At 36.2% G+C, this 19,379-nt stretch overlaps 1 protein-coding gene across 19 annotated transcripts in view; it reads left to right on the forward strand.

Moving 5' to 3' along the window:
- The window catches only part of PLEKHA5 (pleckstrin homology domain containing A5), a 176,037-nt gene that overhangs the window by 114,449 nt on the left and 42,209 nt on the right, over window positions 1-19,379 (forward strand). For 17 of the 19 annotated variants that reach the window (XM_076342341.1, XM_076342351.1, XM_076342275.1 and 14 more), the window contains exons 7-11: window positions 1,356-1,428; window positions 5,167-5,267; window positions 6,168-6,283; window positions 13,908-14,375; window positions 18,863-19,331. In XM_076342341.1, coding sequence (XP_076198456.1) covers window positions 1,356-1,428; window positions 5,167-5,267; window positions 6,168-6,283; window positions 13,908-14,375; window positions 18,863-19,331 — 1,227 coding nt within the window. The other 2 variants (XM_076342370.1, XM_076342360.1) reach the window with 2 other exon arrangements.

Below are 19,379 nucleotides of genomic sequence, written 5' to 3' on the forward strand. Positions count from 1 at the left end.
AGGAAAGAATTTAAAATATGAGAACCACACAATTGTTTTGTGTGCCTCTCTGCTATGTCTGAAGCAGGCCAAAAGATCATTCTTAGCGTGTCTTACTGCTGGCAGGATTTTACATGTGGCCATGTAGAAACCTGTTGGTGTTTTTGAGTGATGGGATAAATGTGATGTTGCATAACAGCCTCTTCAGAAAGTCTGTCTAAGGGTTTGTGATAATCCTTTATACTGAAGAAGTTTGGGTATTTTCACATCATGCAGTTGATTTTCATGGCCATTGTCCTTTAGGCCAGGGGTCCAGCGTCCTAACCCGCTACTGAGTCAGTAACCTTGTCAGTGAGGTGAGGAAGGAGGTCTCCCCTCCTCGTGTCTGCCTTTCCAGCTGTGAAATAGGAGCTGACTGCTATGGGCAGTGCTTCCAGACTTCATTAGTGTTTGTTAAACCACTTTGAGGTCCTCAGAAGGAAGGTGCTATGAAGTGTTTAGTTATTCTATTTATGAAAATGTTTGTGGCAAAGGATTTTTTTAACTTTTTCTGAATAATGTTTCCTAGCTAATGCTTGCTTTACCCTTTCTTCTCCCTCTTTCAGTTCATTTCCCCCACCCCAAAAAGAGCAGAGCTTGAAATATGAGGCTAAAAATTATGCTGACTTTTCTCAAAAAAACCCAAAACAACTCCAAAACCAAACCCATCCCACAGTTTTTCCTTACAGAATTCCTTTTCTTGGTTGTCACAGAACCTGTTTACTACAGGAATATTGATAATTCACATGTACTTTTCTTCTTGGAACAGATTAACATATTTATTAAATCTGATTCTACTAGGATGCGCGTGCTGCAATGCTCTGGCTTATTTACACTCTAGTAGTGGTGGCAGTCTTTCATTCCGAGTTGTGCAGTGTAAATTGGTTATAAGCATAAAAGAAAATGAAATTGCTTTAGGAATAAACTTTATTTGGGAAAGAAATTTGCCTTAGATATATGAGTGGTAGCAGAAGATGAAGTTCAGCAGAACTTCAGTTCAGAAAACAAAGGAGGATGTACCCCAAGTATTACCTTGCTCTTTTCCTTTTTAAAAAGAAGTATACATTTTTTTCAGTTAACTGTAGATTGTAGTCTCTAGCATGCTAAAATAATGGGCTCTTATTTATCCCTGAATCATGTTAACTTCAGGCTTCCTGGGTTATGATCTTTGTTTGCAGTGTCAAGTCTGTCATGAGAAGTCAAAGATACTTAAAATGTCTTAGCCAAGAAAATGAACTACTAGCACACCACCACAGTTAGGTAGTACCTGGTTTACTTTATGAACTATTACTATTAACAGTCTGAAAATTCTTACTTGATCACTTTGATTAATACAGGATAGTACTGGAATGAAGTTGTGGAAGAAACGGTGGTTTGTGCTCTCAGATCTGTGTCTCTTCTATTACAGAGGTAAGTTCCACTCAGGAGAGCTTCGTTTGCTAATTTTACTGGAAGCAGGTAAATTTTGCCACACCACTCAAATGTAAGAAATAAGAAGCTGCTACTTAACTTAATGGATTAAAATATCTGTATAGTTGTCAATATCCAGGCATGCTACTTTTTTTTTTTCTTTCTTTCTTAATTACCAATTTCACATAATTGCTTCCTGCCTGTCAGGTACACTCAAAGGGCAAACCCATTCACAGCTACCTCTTTTATTAAATTCTGGATTGTAGTTTTCTCACTGCTTCTGTTGCTAGGAACTAGATATGCCAGGTTAAATCTGATTTTTCATGCAAATTAAGTAACTGAAATGGGGATAGGAAAGGGATAGTGCAGGGGAGCTGAAACTCTGCTTTTGGAATGATAAAGAGGATATATATGCCTTTTGGGAATCTAATCAGTGTTCATGAATACTTATAAAGTGAAATGTTGTCCAATTCCGTATGAGTAGAAGTCTCTGCTGTATTTGGAACAAAGAAATCTGTTAGTACCCTTATGTAGCTACATCAGACTTATTTTACATGGGAAAAATTAGCTGCTTATAATTCTGGTCTGGAGATATGTATGTTAGAAAACTGATTCCTTCACCGTGACAGATTAACTGTAGTCCTCCTGGGGGAATAAACAAATGGGATTTGTGCATATGGAAACTTATTCAGTCCTGAAATAAGGTGTACAAAAGTAATAGTTTAAAGGAGGCTAAGAGCGAAGAAGATTGTTAAGCATGGCAAAATAGAGGAAAATAAATCTGCCTTAACTGCAGATGAAGGGTAAGAAAGGGTTTCAGTTTAGGATGAGACTTTAGAATTGGTAGAAGTGGTATTGATGCTGGTGAGCAGTGACTGATGAATTTAAAATGCTGTTCTGTTAAAGTGCAGCATGGTTCTAATCTTGTCAAGACAAATCAGGTCATGAAACATAAAAGCTCTGTAACTGTTTGTAACTGTTTTAGTTAACAAATTCTGAATTCTTGAAATAGTCATTAGGCTTTGTTCCTTTACCCCAAGAATATACATAGTTGGATAAACCACTGCTGAGTCAAAATTAGGCTATAATTTCAGTCATGGAGGCATCGATTGCCATACAGTTACACTGCATTTAGTTAAGTGATCATTGTATACTCCGTGCTTCCTTATAGGGTTTTCTTTTTTTAAAGAAGTCTTCAGGCTCTCTCCTCCAAAGGTTCTAAAGAAAGTGCTGCTTTGTAGCTGCCTTAAGAACAGATTAAATTGACTTAAAGCACTGCACATGAAGTATCTCAAAATAAAAAAGCAGTAAGCAAAACCAACAACAAATAAAATAAATCCAAACAGCTCTATAATCTTACTTTTTCATTTCTACATGTTAGTGTGCCAAATAAACTGAAATACAAGCAGAATAGTCTAAATTGTTTACATGATAAACTTAGCTTTTAGCTATCACTCACTAGAAAGCAGTTAAAGCTGATAAACTGTAATTAAACATGTATAGTGATAGTCTTAAAGGTATTAGAAACGGCTACTAAAATATAAAAAACTCGCACTCTAAACCCTGTGCTTTTATGTTTTTGTTAATTCTGTCTCAGATATTGAAAAAATGGAAAGGGGGGAGCCATGCACTTGCTCCCAGATCGCAAACAGTGTTTCTGGTTGCACGATTGTGGTCGTTGGAGTCTTATTGGGGTTGTTTTGTGGTTTTGTTAGTAAATCTTACTGAACTTTTACAATTGTGTTACAGTGTTAGCAGCTTAAATCTGATTTATAGATGAAAAGAAAAATTATTTCATTGTATTTTTTCAGAGCTTAGAGAATACTCTTTCTCTGTTTCATGGAGGGATAACAGACTGCCTGCCTTCATATTGGAGGGTTATTGTTGCAACAAATAAAAGATCTTAGTGCTGGACAGAAGATCTGCTATTTTTCTCTTGTATTATTCATACACAGCGTACAAGTAGAGATGGGTATGGGGCAGTGTAATGTGTAGATAAAAGCTAGTCTGATGGGAAACAGATTTTTAAAATCTGGAAATGGAATGTAGCAGTATGTCTTTAACAAAGACCAAAGTCCTCCAGACATGCAGCTGTTCAGTGGAACAAAAATGCTTAATGCTTTTATATGGCATTAGTGGTGTGACTTAGTCATAAGGCAGAGTATAATCTAGCAGAAGGAGGGAATTTTTCCCCAAAACAGCAGTCCAAATAAAGTAAACCCCAACATTTGCCATGCATTCTGGGACAGGGGGAAAAAAGGCAGAATTCTGTGTGTGTGTGCCTAGCAAGGAGTAAATATTTGAGAGGGGGAGATGGGACAGTTTCAGGCATACTTATGAGTACAGTTAAGTACCTGAAAGTAAATCTACTCCCTTCATTTCTTTTTCTACCTTTTAATCAGAATAATTTTATGCTCAGTTCTCCAATTAAATAACTATCCAAGAAAGCATAATTTTTACATCTAACATACTACGTAACGCTAGTGTGGCTGGGCAGAGCTTTCCCCATATGAATAACTTAAATGAAAGTTGTGGCTTTTCAGAATTTCATGAGTAAATGAGAACTGGGAAAAGATTTTTAAAGCCGGGTATAAGAGGTAGTCCTTTTGTGCTGTTTACATGTATTTTAATTGTAACTGTATAAGTTTTCTGTGCTTAAAACTTTGTAATATCTGTTTTCATCTTAATTTCATAGATACATAGTCATTTGTTGTGGGCAGTATCTTCAACTAAGAGAAGTGTTATGGAGGACAGTCTTCCTAAGATACTGGTTGTGAATAGAAGTTCTGTATCTGAAATACAATTAAGATTGACTGTCAATTGCATCCAATTATTCCTTTATTAAAGTATAATTGGATTTAAGAACTGGTTGTTCCTTCCAATTAAAATGTCAATTTATTATTGTAATGTATTGTTCTAAAATTTTACAAAAAAACAATGTTGTCAATAAACGGTGTTTGGTTTGGGGAATTTTTGTTTGTTTTTGGTTTTTTTTTCCTCAATGATCTGAAACATACGCATTCTTACAAACAGAATGTAATTGAGTGTAAACTGTTCATGGGAATTATAACAATCTCGTAGCTTAATATGCCTGATATCAGATGAGGAATGTGCAAATTTTCTCAAAGACCAACAATCATAAACAGTATTTTAAAATACTTCTGCTCTCATGGGTGTTTGCAAGTTTTACTGAGCAGGCAGTAGATAGCAGGTATTGTTCTTGTCACTGAATTATAGGCTTGACTTCCACCTGCTTTTCAGCTTTGAAGTTGTATGCAGCTAAGCACTGATCCCCAGAAAAACTCTAGGTGAAGCTATTTGTGGTGTTTTCCATAAGGTAGCTCATGTACTTTAACTTACAGAGCTGGCACTCTCAGGAGGGTTTTTTATGCTTGTCCATCTTGGGGAAAAAGTTGAAGGTGGCCATACTCAAATGGCCTGGATTTCACAGTGCTTAGCAGGTTTTTGGGGGCGCGCATTTGTGCGATGCGGGTTCTGTGGCATGTCTTGGCAGAGGGGGACTGCACAATTGCTCTTGTGGACTGCACACTTCTGAGACTGTATACAGGCACCTATGTAACAAATCAGTCTGGCTTTCTGATTCTCTAATGCATTTTCTTCTGAGGTAAACTTCTTGTTACTGGTCTTGTGTTAAGTACAGAGTTTCACTGAAGGGTCTGAATACAAGTATTATGTATCAAAATACTGTTTCTCTAATCAAAGACTATACATTCACAGATGAGAAAGAAGAAGGAATATTAGGTAGCATACTTCTACCTAGTTTTCAGATATCTGTGCTTTCTCCTGAGGACCATATTAACCGCAAATACGCCTTTAAGGTAGGGGAATCAAATTTTCAGTTTAATTTTATGTCTGAAAGCACAATAGCCTAGTGAACAGAAACTGAGTTGTTATGCAAAACAGGGTTGACAAACAGCTTCTGAGACTGATTTTTGCATAATACAGTAGCAGAGGGTTCAGGTATTTAGCCTGATGTAAATATAGACATAATTACTACAATAAGAAAATGGATGAATTAGTATTGTATTTTTAGTTCATGGATCTTAAATACTGTGTGGTGTGTTAAAATTGTAAACTGTATCCATGGCTAGACTTATCCCACTAGTGAAAGTTCTTTAGTTATTTAGATACGAAGTATCTTTCATATAAATAAAAATAAGGTTTTATTATCACTTAAATCACAATATTACATGAATCATTGTTAGGAGTGTTTCAAAGCTAATCTTTTTAATCATGATTTAAATCACTCTACTAAATATTTTTCTCTTGACTTTTTTTTTTATGAGCTCCTTTTGGCTCTTCTTTTGGCCTCCTAAGCAACACAACATTTATTTACCATGGTAAGTACAAATTAAAACTTACTGTATCATTCAGACTGCAAAAATCTATGCCAAAATCTTATTTATAATAATTATATTAATTTCCATTAATGGATAGTCAAGATAGTTTTTAATAGACTGAAGAAATTTAAGGGCTTTTTATTGAGTATATTAATGAAGAAGCAGCTATGATTGAAAATTACAGGCAATTATTTTGAAAATATGAATGCAGTGAGAGAGAAACATTGAACTATTTCTTCCGATATTTTTTCTGATAGTATTATTTACAGAAATCTCATTATAGAAAACATTAGAGCGAGTATACAGTAACATTATTTGCCTCTCTTCTTTTACAGAATCTTACATTTTTATTGCAATGACCATGTCATTTCCAATCAGGCAGCTCATCCAAACATGAGGACCTATTATTTCTGCACAGATACAGGGAAGGAAATGGAGTTGTGGATGAAAGCCATGACAGATGCAGCACTTGTGCAGACAGAGCCTGTGAAAAGGTAATGTGGATTTTCAAAATAGTGGCACAGTGTATATCTTCCTCATATTTAGTTTGATTTATTTAAATGAAAGGGCATACCTTAAAACAGAACGTAAATTGGCTGAAGTAATTTCTCCTTATATTGAATAACCCTTACTAATTTAACAATGTTGGATAAAATTTTGAAGTAGTAAAAATAATCTTAAGTTCTGTTCTGAATACGGATGCCTTGAGAGTAAAGGGCTAGAGGACAAAAACTTGACTAGCTCCTTTAGCCAGCAGCATCAAAAGAAGTGCAATGGCAAGTACTATGTACAGGCATGTTAGACTTCCCCTGCCCTCCTGACTGAACAGCAATAGCAGCTCAACTGGTGGTAGTCTTTGGCTTAAACTTGTCATAAGTCTCAAGTTCACAACCATAGTTTCTGGCTAAATTAAACAGTTGCACCTATGGGCAACTTGTGGGGAGTCATTCTTGTTCATCATTAAGCTGTCATCAAATTTATACTTACCTGATCTGGATATCCTTTATGTATCCATGTGTTGACAATGAAAAGCAAGTTATCACTGGAAGCCTTGTGTTCTCAGAAACTGAATATTGTCTGTTGCTATCTATCCAGTAAGAGTCATTTTTTCTCTGAATGTTGTCCTTTGGGTTGCTTCCATGTCATCTATAATGGAAACCCCATCAATGGAAAACTTAAAAGCTCCTCGTTATTGATGGCACAGAACTTATTGCTGATGGCTGCTGTCACTTGATCTACTTCTGCACTCTGTTAGTTCCTGCTACACTGGAGCTAAATGAATGGCAGACAATCCTGAGAAATTTTAAGTTTAAAAAAAAAAAGAAAGAAAAAAAGGTAAAAAAATTCCTTAGATACAGATACCAAACAAGGAAAAGGTACAATTTTTGTGGAAGAGTGAGCACATTGAACTTGTTGTCAAAATACAAGCAGTCTTTCTGAATTTTGCATCACTAGTACAATTCATTCCTGTTAACTTGTTCCTCACATTTCTATATCCCATGTTTCAGCATGATGCTGGCAGAAGCACAAAATGGAATGCAGAATGACTAGACACTTTTAGTCTTAACGTGTGTTCATGTTTTGTGAGCTTCTCAGTCAAACGCAGTGAAACTTTTCCTTACACCAATCTATGGGATATTCAGAAGGATAACTGTAAACTCAGAACACTTTTAAATTTGTACCTGTGCAACCGTTTAGCGACTAATCTTAAACAAAAGGTTGAAATCTTAGCTTTTGTCTCTAATAGCCTTTAAGTATATAGATAATATATGAAGTATTCCATTCTTTGCATTGGACAGCATAGTAAAATAGCTTCATAGAAAAATACATTGTTCTCCGTACAATGGAAAAATAACACATGTGCTTCAAGCTCTCAGCTGTCATGTTTGTTTTTCCCAAAATTACTGGAAATAAAAGATTTCAGCTTGTAGAAAGGAGGAGTGGTAGGTCCAATTACCACAATGAAATTTGATCCGATTATGTATTATTTCATATTATATATGAAGATGTTATGTTCTTTGTCTCCTATAACCCTCTTCTTGTTTGGGAACAATAGATGATATGGGGGATGAGCAGAGTGAGACAGAATATAAGCAAGTAGATACTTAATAGCATTTTTACCTTTTAATTTCTTTGTTCAGAGCTTTCAAGAGATTGCACTTAAAAGAATGGTGTTACCTTGTCAAAATAAAATATCTCATTTAGCTTAGTGAATAATAAACTTAATCTGAAAAATCAGTTTTGGTTCGCATTGTAAGTGTATTGCAGATAGCTGTGGTAGCTTACAGATGGAGAAATGATTAAACCAAATCAGACCCACTTAACTTCAAACAAAAATCATGTATTGATTGTATAAGCACTTCGTAGGGGGAATAATACTGAGGTGGGCATTTTGAATCTCTTTGAACCGGTGAAATGACCTTCATTTGGTGTTTGCAATACTGTGAAGATTGAACATTTGAAGAGGACATCTTTCTAGTAGAAAAAAATGAATGTGAAAAAAGTACATCTCCATCTGACAAAGCCTCCTTAATAAGTGTCTCCATAGTCTCTCCTGTTAATAGTGAATGCTCTATAGAAGATTATTTGGTACACCTAATTATATAGACAGTTGTTACATTATTAGTTGTGACATTTCTTTTAACATAAGAAGCAATCCAAAATGGTAATGTAAATATCCACTTTTTTGTGCAGTTCACTAATACAGCTGTACAGCCAGGTTTGCTGCCTCAGAGCCTAGCAAGATTCGTAGTGAGCTCACCCTGGTGCCCGGCACAGCTTCTCAGGCTAGTCATCCTTCCTAGGCTGCGGTGCCATGGCTGCGCTAACAGGACGGGTGGGCAGTCCACTGCTGTGAAGGGTGTTCCAGCCTCCCAAAATGGTTGGCCCTGCACTCCTACCCCCTTCTTTCAGCCGCAGTGCCTGTTCCAGCCTTGACGTCTGCCTATTTCAGGTGTCCGGCAGTGTATAGGCAAACGGTGGGGATTCCCAATACCGCTGAGCTTATCTAACACTTTTCATCCAGCTATACGTGCTCCTGCAATCTGCCTTGCATTGTTTCGGGTGCTTATCTTACTCCTTGGTGAGTCAGTGTAGCACACTAAATGAGTAGAAAAGCACTCAGCAGCAAAATCAGTAGTTTTCTGCCTGGATATCATGGGCAGAACGGGCTTGCCAACAGCCAAAACAAGTGTCAGAAAAGCAACAAGGAAAGTGACTTATGTGACACCATCTTGTTGTTTTAATTCAGGCAGGAAACCCTAGGACAAAACAGAAATAGATGTGACCCTCTTTGAAAAGTTTGTTAGTAATCTTGAAATAATTACTTGAGAGAAAATACATTTCAAGACCAGTGAAGTCTCAAAAGACTTTCATGTCTGTTAGCTACAATAAGGAAGAAAATCCTTCATATATCTGTTTTTTAAAGAATCCATCTTTTGGCTATCAAACCAGTTCTTAAAATGAGCCATGTAGCAGGGTATGATCTTATCCAGAAGAAATACTGTTTCTTTCCTGTAAAAATCTGTTAAGTATTAAGTATTGTGTTACCTCATCTCTAAGTAACCTAAAGTTTGGCATGCACATAGCTCTAAGCAGAAATGATTTTGGTTCAGTCAAATTCAGCCACTGCCTTTGTTTTTCAGTTCTGTTTTTTCAAGAGTTTCTAACATTGTAATGAATACAGTTTTCTGACAGACTAGATACTTACGATACAGTAGCTAGAGTTATTAAGAACGTACTTCCTTAAATATTTATGCGAACTGATGTTGAGCCACTCTTAAGTGCTTGTTAATATAAATTGCCCAAATGATGAGTCAGAGTTTTTACAGTATAGTGCTCTAAATTTAGAAGTCAGGGTACTTCACTGCTTATGATACTCTGGAAATCCAAACCCAACAGTCTGTTAAATTGAAAGTTTCAGCTTTAAATAATTTCAGAGCTACAATCTGTATCTTTATTTTTCTGAGGATGCGAGTTCCTTGGAGAGAAAAAAGATAAAAGGAATATTTAAAACATTAAGTTGTGGGGGTTTTGCCTGGTTTTCCATAAAATTTTTCTTACTTTCCACATATAGTTAGCCACATAATACAGAAATGAGATACTGTGGTGAGAAAATAAAAATGTAACCATTTCTTTTAGAACTGATCAGCAGTCATAGCAGAAAAAAATCACTTCTGATGTATAACTGCAGGGAAGGACAAATATTATTTGGTCCTATTGACTTAATTGTAATTACTCCTTTCTGAACATTTTTGTTTTAATTTTACCTACATAGTAAATTCAAGTTCAATAATGTACTGAGAGGTCTATCAAAATAATTAAACACAATACTTCAGTGAGGAACTATTTAAGCTTATGACTCAAAATATGATCTCAAAAAACCTCTCTGGATTAGCAAAACATCTTTCTCATTTCATCTTGTATCACTGCAGACCACAGTTAAGTTGTATCTATGAGTACTGATTGCTTGCTTGTGTTTGTAGATGCTAATGTCCACCAACATACTGATTTACCATTTTTACCCTAAATGCTGATTTCTCTACTCTCCCATGTTTAAGAGCATCATTTTTCTATCCTTTCACTGTCAGCTGTGTGCGCCAGAACCTTTGTTTCTTCGGAGTGATGCAGCATGTACTAAGAAAAGAGTGGGTCTTTTTTTTTCCTCCTGGTCTTAGTTACTCTCCCTGAACAGCATAAGCTAAGCTGCCAAAAAAGCACTTGTTAGCATAACAGCATCCACAGTGGGGGTTTACCAAGGTCGCTGTGTTTGGAAAAGGTGGCTTTTTCTTTTCAGATGCCTCTGCCTGGCTTTGTTAAATCAGTCTTCATGTCTGTCTGATACTTGATTACATGCCTCTCCCCCCGCCCCCCCCCCCCCCCCCCCCCCCCCCCAGAATTATTTACTTATATAAAACTTATATAGTACTTTTCCTGTATTACTATTCCATGCATATTATTCCTGTTTTGTTGTAGAAATCCATAAATTGCATTTGGTATATGCTGAAACATGTATGTTCAATGCTCATTCCCTTTTGTCTTCTCCCTCTCCCATCCTCAAAATAGCACGCAAGTCTTGTTGTATGTGTCTTGGAGAGCCTGATATAAATATGGAGCCAAATATAAATGCGGATTTATGTTTTACGTTTCTTACATTTACCTATTAGTTTCTGATAATCCTTTCCCATTTGGGTACTTTGCTGTGGAAAGAGATCTCTTGCTCACACCGAGTTGACTGATTTGATGCACAAAGTTAAAGGAGAGCCCAGAAGTCTCTTTGAATGTCAGTCGTTCAGCCTCTACACCATTGCAAAGAACGTCAAATATAAATGCTTGGCTCTGCTGTGTATAACCATAGTAACAAGTGATACAGCATAGAGATTGCATGGAAAAACAATTCTGTGATTTTTGGGGTTTGTTGTTTTTTAAGTTCTGCAGTGGAAAGTACTATGATAGTGTGACTCAAACACTGTGCCAAGTCTTGACTTTGCCACCTATCTGATGAATGTCCTTAGAGATGCCACGCTCCCTCTGCACCACAGATTTTCCATCTGTAAAATGGCAACTGCTTCTCTGCTGTAAAGCACCTTGAGAAAGATTGATATAAAGTGCTATATAAGGGAGTAGGTGGTACTATTAAGGCATGTTGCATATATTAATGCCCGTGTTTAGGATTATTTGCAAGGTAGTCCTTACATTTATTTGTAAACTCTTGAGCGCTGGCTGAAAACTGAAATTTTAACACCCTTTTTTGACTTGATAATTGTGGGAAATGGAGTTTTTCATTCAATTTCCTGTTTGGGGAATTCCTTTAGTTTGTGGTAGAACACTGGGTAGTACAGTTTTGAGGTGGGAGGGAGGAGGTGATCCATTTTTTTGCCCTTGAGAAGGAACCTAGGCAGAAATGTTTGGTCTTGGGAACAGTTTAAAGTCTTGGGCTAAAAAATCAAAAGAAAACACCTCACTTTTAAATTGCAGTAGGAGATTAGCAGAGCATTTCTTTGCTGATACTTGGAAATTATAGAAAAGATGATGAAGGTATAGCAGTTCCACCACATGTGTCCTTCCCCACAAAAGCCTACATAAAAACTGGTTCTACATCAAGATTTTTTTTCTCTAAAAGTTATGGTTGGCAGAAATACTAGCCTCTCCTTTCTGCTAGCAGAAAACATCAGATTTATCTAACCTCTGCATTTAATAGTGATGTATGAGAAAAAAACCACTGTTTAAAAATAATGCTGACACATATAGCCAAAGAGATGTTCATGTTAGATTATTGGTATGAATGTTTTCATTTGCAATACGTTTGACGTGTGTGTACACTTTCACGTTGGCAGCTCAGGAATAATCACTGAAAGAAAAGGACTATTTTGAGCTACTTATTAACAGAATGAATTTTGGAGGACTTTTATAACATTATGGCGTATCAAGCAGAGACTGGGATCGTCACAACTATGTCAGGAAGAGGCATGGGTGGAAAAAAAATCACACCCCTTGTTAACATGCAGAGTGCATGAGCGTTTCATTCTAACTCACGTACAGTATGCAGAGGACATTGATGTCTTGCTTTTTCTGACTGGTACGTTTGAACTGGTGTACTTGTCAAGGCAGGAGTCTCTTAATTCCTTTCACGTCATGGAGAATTCATAGCAAGAGTAGGGTGGTAATGGGACGTGCATTTAAAATTAAGTGTCCAATATTATTAGCAGTGGGTAGTATTTTACAAGGACCTTACAGTTTTCAGTCCTTTGTGTATTTGCTGGGGTTCTGTCCCAAATGTCTTGTTGGACATTTAAGCCTTGTGTTAAAGATTGGGTAAGCAAAAATGCTTACAGCTTTGTATGGAGTTACTCTACTTGGAACTAGAGCATTTTTCAGAGGAGTGGTCATACTTGTGCTCTTGGTCAGTTGTGTATGTGATGGCTTTTTTACACACGGATTAGGCCCTTGAATGGGACACAGTTATAAAGATGAGTAATGCATTTGCAAAAAAGATGCAAAACAGTGTGAAAGGTTAATTTGACATCATCTTAAAATAAAGTTTTGTTCTTGGTTTGGTTTTATACAGAGGTGTAATCTTAAAGAATTATATGTCTTCGTCTTCTTTCCTCCCATACAAAAAAATGTGGATCAAAACATTTTAGGGTTTTTGTGGTTTTTTTCTAATAAACTGGAAAAAAACTGTCACTATCTGAGCTGGATGTTCAGTTCATGTCCCAGTATGGAAAAAGCTATAGCTTCTTGACAGTTTGAAATTTTAAAAAGAAGACAGCTAATAGAACTGCATACATTGAGTACTTGTGTAAGTACTGTAAAGCAGTAACTGTTCTAAAAATATCATTATTTTTGTGGTAGAGTTCCCTAAGTCAGCAGCTATTTTGCCCCTAAAATTAGGGAAGCCACAGTTATTTTCCACAAAATGTATGCTAGCCAAAGTGATAACATACAAGAGAAACCTAATTGATGTCAGTGACCATGAAAAGTTGTTTGTTTTCTTTAAAGGAGCTCATTATATGTTAAATTCAGCAGTATTGTGAATCACAAGCTGGTCAGCAATGTAATCTGCTACCATTTTTAAAGATGGCTTTAAAAATCGTCTGAATTTCAGGCTGTTGACTTCTGGAAGCTTTAGCTCTTGGAGAGGCACTGAATATTTTTACTGTTTGAATGTCCAGCCCTCCAGGAACTGAACATCCACTTTTTCAGACTCTGGCTTTATTTCCTCTTGTGCACATTTTTTCTAGGGGGTTAATTTGAAGTCAGCTTAAAAAATTTACACCGTGTTATAAATGTTTTTAAAATAGCAAAGAAAGAGAAGTGTGGAAGAAAAAACACTCACACTGTCCAACCAAAAAAACCCAAAACCAACCAACCAAACCAAACAAAACACCACCACCACCCCAAAACAAAAAAACCCAAAGCAACAACAACAAAAAAACCAGCCTGTCCTTGATTATTGTGAAAATATATCCTGGATTTTTCTCTCAAATACAAGATATTGATGTAAAATATCTGGACAGGGATTCACTGAAAGAACCCTGGTAAACACCAATATAGTCACTTTTCATTTTTTAGTGAATGTTTTGTTGATATTATAGCTTGTCATAAATTCCTTTCCAGAGTAGAGAAGTTAACCACTGAAAATACACCACCTCGAGAAGCAAATAATATTTCAAACCATCGGGTGCTAATTAAGCCAGAGGCACAAAATAACCAGAAAAACAAAGAAGTGATCAAAAATGAGGAGAAGAAAGCTTTGGAAGCCGAAAAATATGGATTCCAGAAAGTTGGGCATGATAAACCGCTAACGAAAATTAACAGTGTAAAGCTAAATCCTTTGGGATCCGAATACAGGACTTTACCCATAACTACGATTCAGGCTGGACACTTCAGACCAGTTCATCTAAATGGGTCTGAGAATAAAGCTGTTGGTGGTGTTCTGGCAGATGCTGGAGATGGAGGTCAGCACAATGTGGTTCAGTCACATATGGAGTCTGAGAGAGCTATGCAGAGAACTAATTCAATGCTGCAGTTGGAACAGTGGATTAAAATGCAAAGAGGAAAAGGACAAGAAGAGGAAACAAGAGGGTAAGTACTATGTAATAATTTTTTTAAATTTTTTTTGCTAGGCTTTCCAGCAAATAATACTTGTATCCTGGTTAAATTCTGTAGTTTTTGGTCTATATTACATAAATATATAATTCATTGCTCTCTGTAAGAAGTGCCTGAATGACTGCTCAGAACAGATTTATTAAAGTTCGTCTTTTATTAACATTTGAGTGATTATTAATAAATTAAACTATATTAATAACTCAGTAAATAAAAATGGCCAGAAACCCTTTTTGGGTGTTAGAAATTTCTCTATCCTAGCAGAGAAAAGGTGTCATGAATCATAACAATTCTTTTTCCTCTTAAAATCTGGTTTTGAAATTGCCCTGTCTTCTGCATTTTTGTTCACAAATTCTTGTAATATTTTATTTAAAATTCTTCAGAAATATTTCAGGGAGCTTTTAAACTTTAAACAATCTTTAATTGGGGGGAGAGAGAGAGAGAGAAGCTTTTCCTAAGAGTAAGTCATAGAAACCTAACTAACTTGATGCTTAAAGCTTCTCTTCTCATTAAATTAAACATCTCCCAGTTCTAATACTGAGTTCCAGTGCTTATTCATGAAGCTTTAAAATTATGTGTGAATGATATTGAATCTTGTGCCGATAGCAATTTTTCTATCTGACAGAAATGTGGGGACATTGCTTCCAGGCTGGCGTACAGACAAGTAGCTCCAGCAGTAAAATATAAAAGTTTTTAATATTACATTAGATAGGAAGTTATGGAGATGTTATCACATGAGATGTTTTGAAGAGTTGGAAATTAGGGAGTTTGCGTATAGATGGATGGCAGAGCAGAGCTTAAGATAGAAGCAAGTTCAGAAAATGTGTTTTCTGTACACTTCAAAATATGGGGGTTGGGGGCTTTTCACTTTTTGCAAAAACTTGAAAAATTTGCATTAGTTTGACTTACATTTGCCAAAATCGGTTGAACATTTCCTCATTGCCTTTCGTCCTTCATTAAATATAATTAGGAATTGCTAATGTGTTGTTTCATGAAGTACTCAACATAAGTAGTTTGATCAAGTTTGAACTTGCAGTACAGAGAGCAACTTGCACACTGACATTTATTTTATTATGGATGCTTGTGTAATGAGAACTGAGAAGGCTCTTTGATGCAATTAGATTTTTTAAATTGGACTGTAAAACTTGAAACCAAACAGGAGAAATTTGAATAGCTGTGCCATTTTTCAGTTGCGAACAAGTATATAAACCCTAAAACTGATTTCATTGTGGGAATCAAATAGAGGGAAGTACTGTTAACAATATGTCACTAATTAACTATTTTATTCTTGACTATAGAGATCACTTGTTGCTTAAATAAGGGTGGCACTGATAGCACAAACGGTATGCTTTCAACTGCAGTTCAACATAAAGGTAGCAAATGGAAAAAGAATTGGCCTTGAGCTATCTTTTTTGCTTTGTGTGAGGTGGCCTTGAATAATGATCCAAATTTCTAATGTATAGTGGTGTCTTTAGAATGTGGTTTCATTTAAATTTTAAATTTTATTTTTGTTCAGATTGCCAGTTTCTGGCTGGAGACAGAAATTTAAGTAGAATTGAAGTTGGTGAATGAGAGTAGAAAGAAGCTCCAGTTTATGTTAAAGCTTAAGGTTGGGGTAAGGGGCTAGTAAGGCTGTTTGTAGTAAGACCTGTTCAACTCATAACTTGAATTTTTGAGAAAAGTAGTCTTCACTTAATGGGGAGAAGTTTCTGACTTCTAACAAAGATGTTTTCCATTGCATCTGTACCTCTTATCTGTTAGAGAAATCATGGAATACCAAACTGAGTATCTCTGGTGTGTCAGACTGAAAAACAAAAATAGGACTTCAAGAATACTAAAATGTTAACGAACAGGTTCAATTAAATAACTATATATAAAATAAGAGCTGTTAGCGGTCCTCAGTATGGAATGAAAAGGGTTCACTGTAAAACTACTGATTTTTTTTTTTATAGGAACATGCTGACCCCTTAGTAGTTTGATTTCTTGAGAAATTAATGAGAATTACGTCAATTCAGTTTTTAATTCTTGAAGCTGTTTTCTGCCATTTCCGTGGATCTAGACATCTAGTTTTGCAAGAGCCACATGAATAAAGACAACTGATGCCTTGAGGAAGACAAACCTTTTTTTTTTAAAACCAAAAAATAAATGTTTTTTAAATAAAAACATTCTACTTCAGTATCATTTTATTAAATTAATTTTGCACAAGTCAGTTACAAGTAAATATTTTCACCAAAAGTGGTTCACTTGAGTGGTCTTTCTCAAATGTGAAAAAATACAGAAGGGTTGCATGGTACTAGGTGAGGTTTTTTGTTGCTGCTAACCCAGGGTGTGAGCCTCTGTCTCCCCACCTTGCCCATATAAGCCTCATCCTAAATAATAAATGCCTGCTGTACAGCACCAGGTTTCCATCTTCACTCTGCCACCCTTTGCTTGATTCACGCGTGAAAGTTCTGTATTCTGGGCCAGCTGATGTTTGCGTTCTTTAGGGTGAAGGCCTATTTTGAGGTTTCCATCTGAGGGTATTCATAACATTGCCAAACTGAGCCCCTAAAGGTTTAGCAGCAAAGTCGCCTTCCCAAATAGTCCAACTTGGACACCAGAACCAGTATTGCCACCCAACAGTAATCTTAGAGACAACCTCTAAAGGTACCTATAAGGAGTCTATAAACTCATGTGGAAGCCTTTTTTTTTTTCATATGGGAACATTCGTAGGGAGCTATTTATCTTCCTAAATGTTCTAGAATATAAGTAATTGCATGCAGACTTTAAATTGCTATCTTTACATAGTAAGAACTTCAGACAGCTTTTCTTCAAGTTGTCTGTGATGTTTAAAGGAGCCAACAGGATCACACTGTTCATTTAATTAATAAAATGGGAGAGGAGCTTCAGTGAGTGAGGTGTATCTAGCTACCAGATATCTTCATGAAAATATCAGGCTTCACCATACCAGTTTGTGAATAGCTAAAATAATATTTTGAAAATTAGAAATTGAACTCAGAGGTGCCTTGGTTGTTTGTTTTTTAAATATGGAGATGGAGAAAAGCCCTTATCATTAATGGTATATTACATGAAGAAATTTAGAGGTATTTAAGTGGGTTTTGCAGCAAAAGAATAGGATTTAGAATCCGTTTCCCTTTTTTATGATTTTTTTTTTGTGAGAATGGAAAGCCATCCAGTCTACAAAATGGGAATAATACTTCGTTAATTCTTGGAAAGTTTCAGAAACTGTAGCAGATTTTGTATGTGAAGTTCTTTATAGCAGTTTTCATCTCCAAAATGTTACAGGTGGTCATAAATACTCAGCTTAACTATTTTAAGTGACAAGTGGGTTTTACCGTCATCAATTCCCTTGGTAGTTATTCCAGAAGGATCTAACATGCATAATGCTGGTTTACTTTGCCATTTGCCCTACATCATTTCTTTAATGTTTTTGTGGCACTGAAGTCATTCAAAACCATCTTCAGATAATGGTGCCTTGTGGCAGGGATTTTATTGAATTAGTCTGGGGTGTAGCTAGAAGCTGCTGCCCTCTGATGGCTGAATCATGTCCAATTTGAGATCAGTTTTGTTGTCTCTGGGCAAGCATCTATCATAGATGTGATCAGTAGCAAAAGTCTTTAAGAGGTGCTCATCTGAATTTTAGATAAGGGTTGAATGAATCAATGTTTGTGACCTAGATTTTGTCCTCTGAAAAAACAAGGAATGCTTTGTCATACTTAGGCATGTGTTGATACTCGGTATGGAAAATTTTGCATTTCAGCTAATGCTGAAAGTTGATAAATGACTGTAGCAGTCCAGAATTTTAATGTGGCAACAAATTAAAGAATAAGCCTTTGAATTCATATCCGAGTTGCAAAGCAATGCAATATTATTACCAAACAAATATTTTGCTATTTGTTTCGCTTGAATAGCTGATATGGAATGGCTTGTCCTTGACAATTGCAAAATATAATTTCATTAGACAATTACTGCTATTTTTCCTTGGTCTGCAGTTAAAAAAATCATAATTTTTTTTTATGTCCATAGTAATTGCTCGAGATTTTCTTAGGGAAACTACAGGAGACTTTTTCACTTTTGAAAAAGAGAACATTTAAAATGGGCTCATATGGAAACAGTATAGAACTTCAAAGCTTTCAAAACTTTGACCTATCCAGCATATAGACAGGTTACAAGATTTGATCTAAACTTGACACTACTAGACTGTTAAACTGGTAAAAAGATGAAATGTGGATTATATAATCAAGCAGCTAATCAGAGAGAGGATCCAGTTTCGGCTGCTACAGTGCATTCAATCAGTATAGTTGATTCTTTAATTGTCATCTTGATTTTCTTGCATGTTTTTAAGATGACACTTGTAGTATTAAAAAAAAAAGCTAATAGCTAGATAAACCTAACCAATATTGAAAAACTTTATATTGCCATAATAGTAATGCTGTCCACTAAAAAAAAGAAAATTTGTGTTTCAGCATAATCTCATATCAGACGTTACCAAGAAACATGCCAAGCCATCGACCTCAAGTTTTACCCCGGTACCCAGAAGGCTACAGAACACTGCCGAGAAACAGCAAAGCACGGCCGGAGAGCCTCTGCAGCGTAACGCCGTCGGCTTATGACCGAGCTATAGGACCAGTAACAGCCGAAGAAAAACGGAGGTCAATGCGCGATGACACGATGTGGCAGCTCTATGAATGGCAGCAACGTCAGTTTTACAATAAGCAAACAACTCTTACTAGACACAGTACTTTAAGTAGCCCAAAAACTATGATTAATATTTCTGATCAGACGATGCATTCGATTCCCACCTCACCTTCTCATGGTTCAATCGCTGGTTTCCAAGGGTATTCCCCACAGCGGACCTACAGATCAGAAGTGTCTTCACCAGTGCAAAGGGGAGATGTAACTATTGATCGCAGACACAGGACGCATCATACTAAGGTGTAAAAATACTTATTTTAATAGTTAAAAATCTTGTTTACAAGGAAT

Source organism: Aptenodytes patagonicus, chromosome 1, assembly GCF_965638725.1.
Source record: "Aptenodytes patagonicus chromosome 1, bAptPat1.pri.cur, whole genome shotgun sequence".
In the NCBI taxonomy this organism is placed as follows: domain Eukaryota; kingdom Metazoa; phylum Chordata; class Aves; order Sphenisciformes; family Spheniscidae; genus Aptenodytes; species Aptenodytes patagonicus.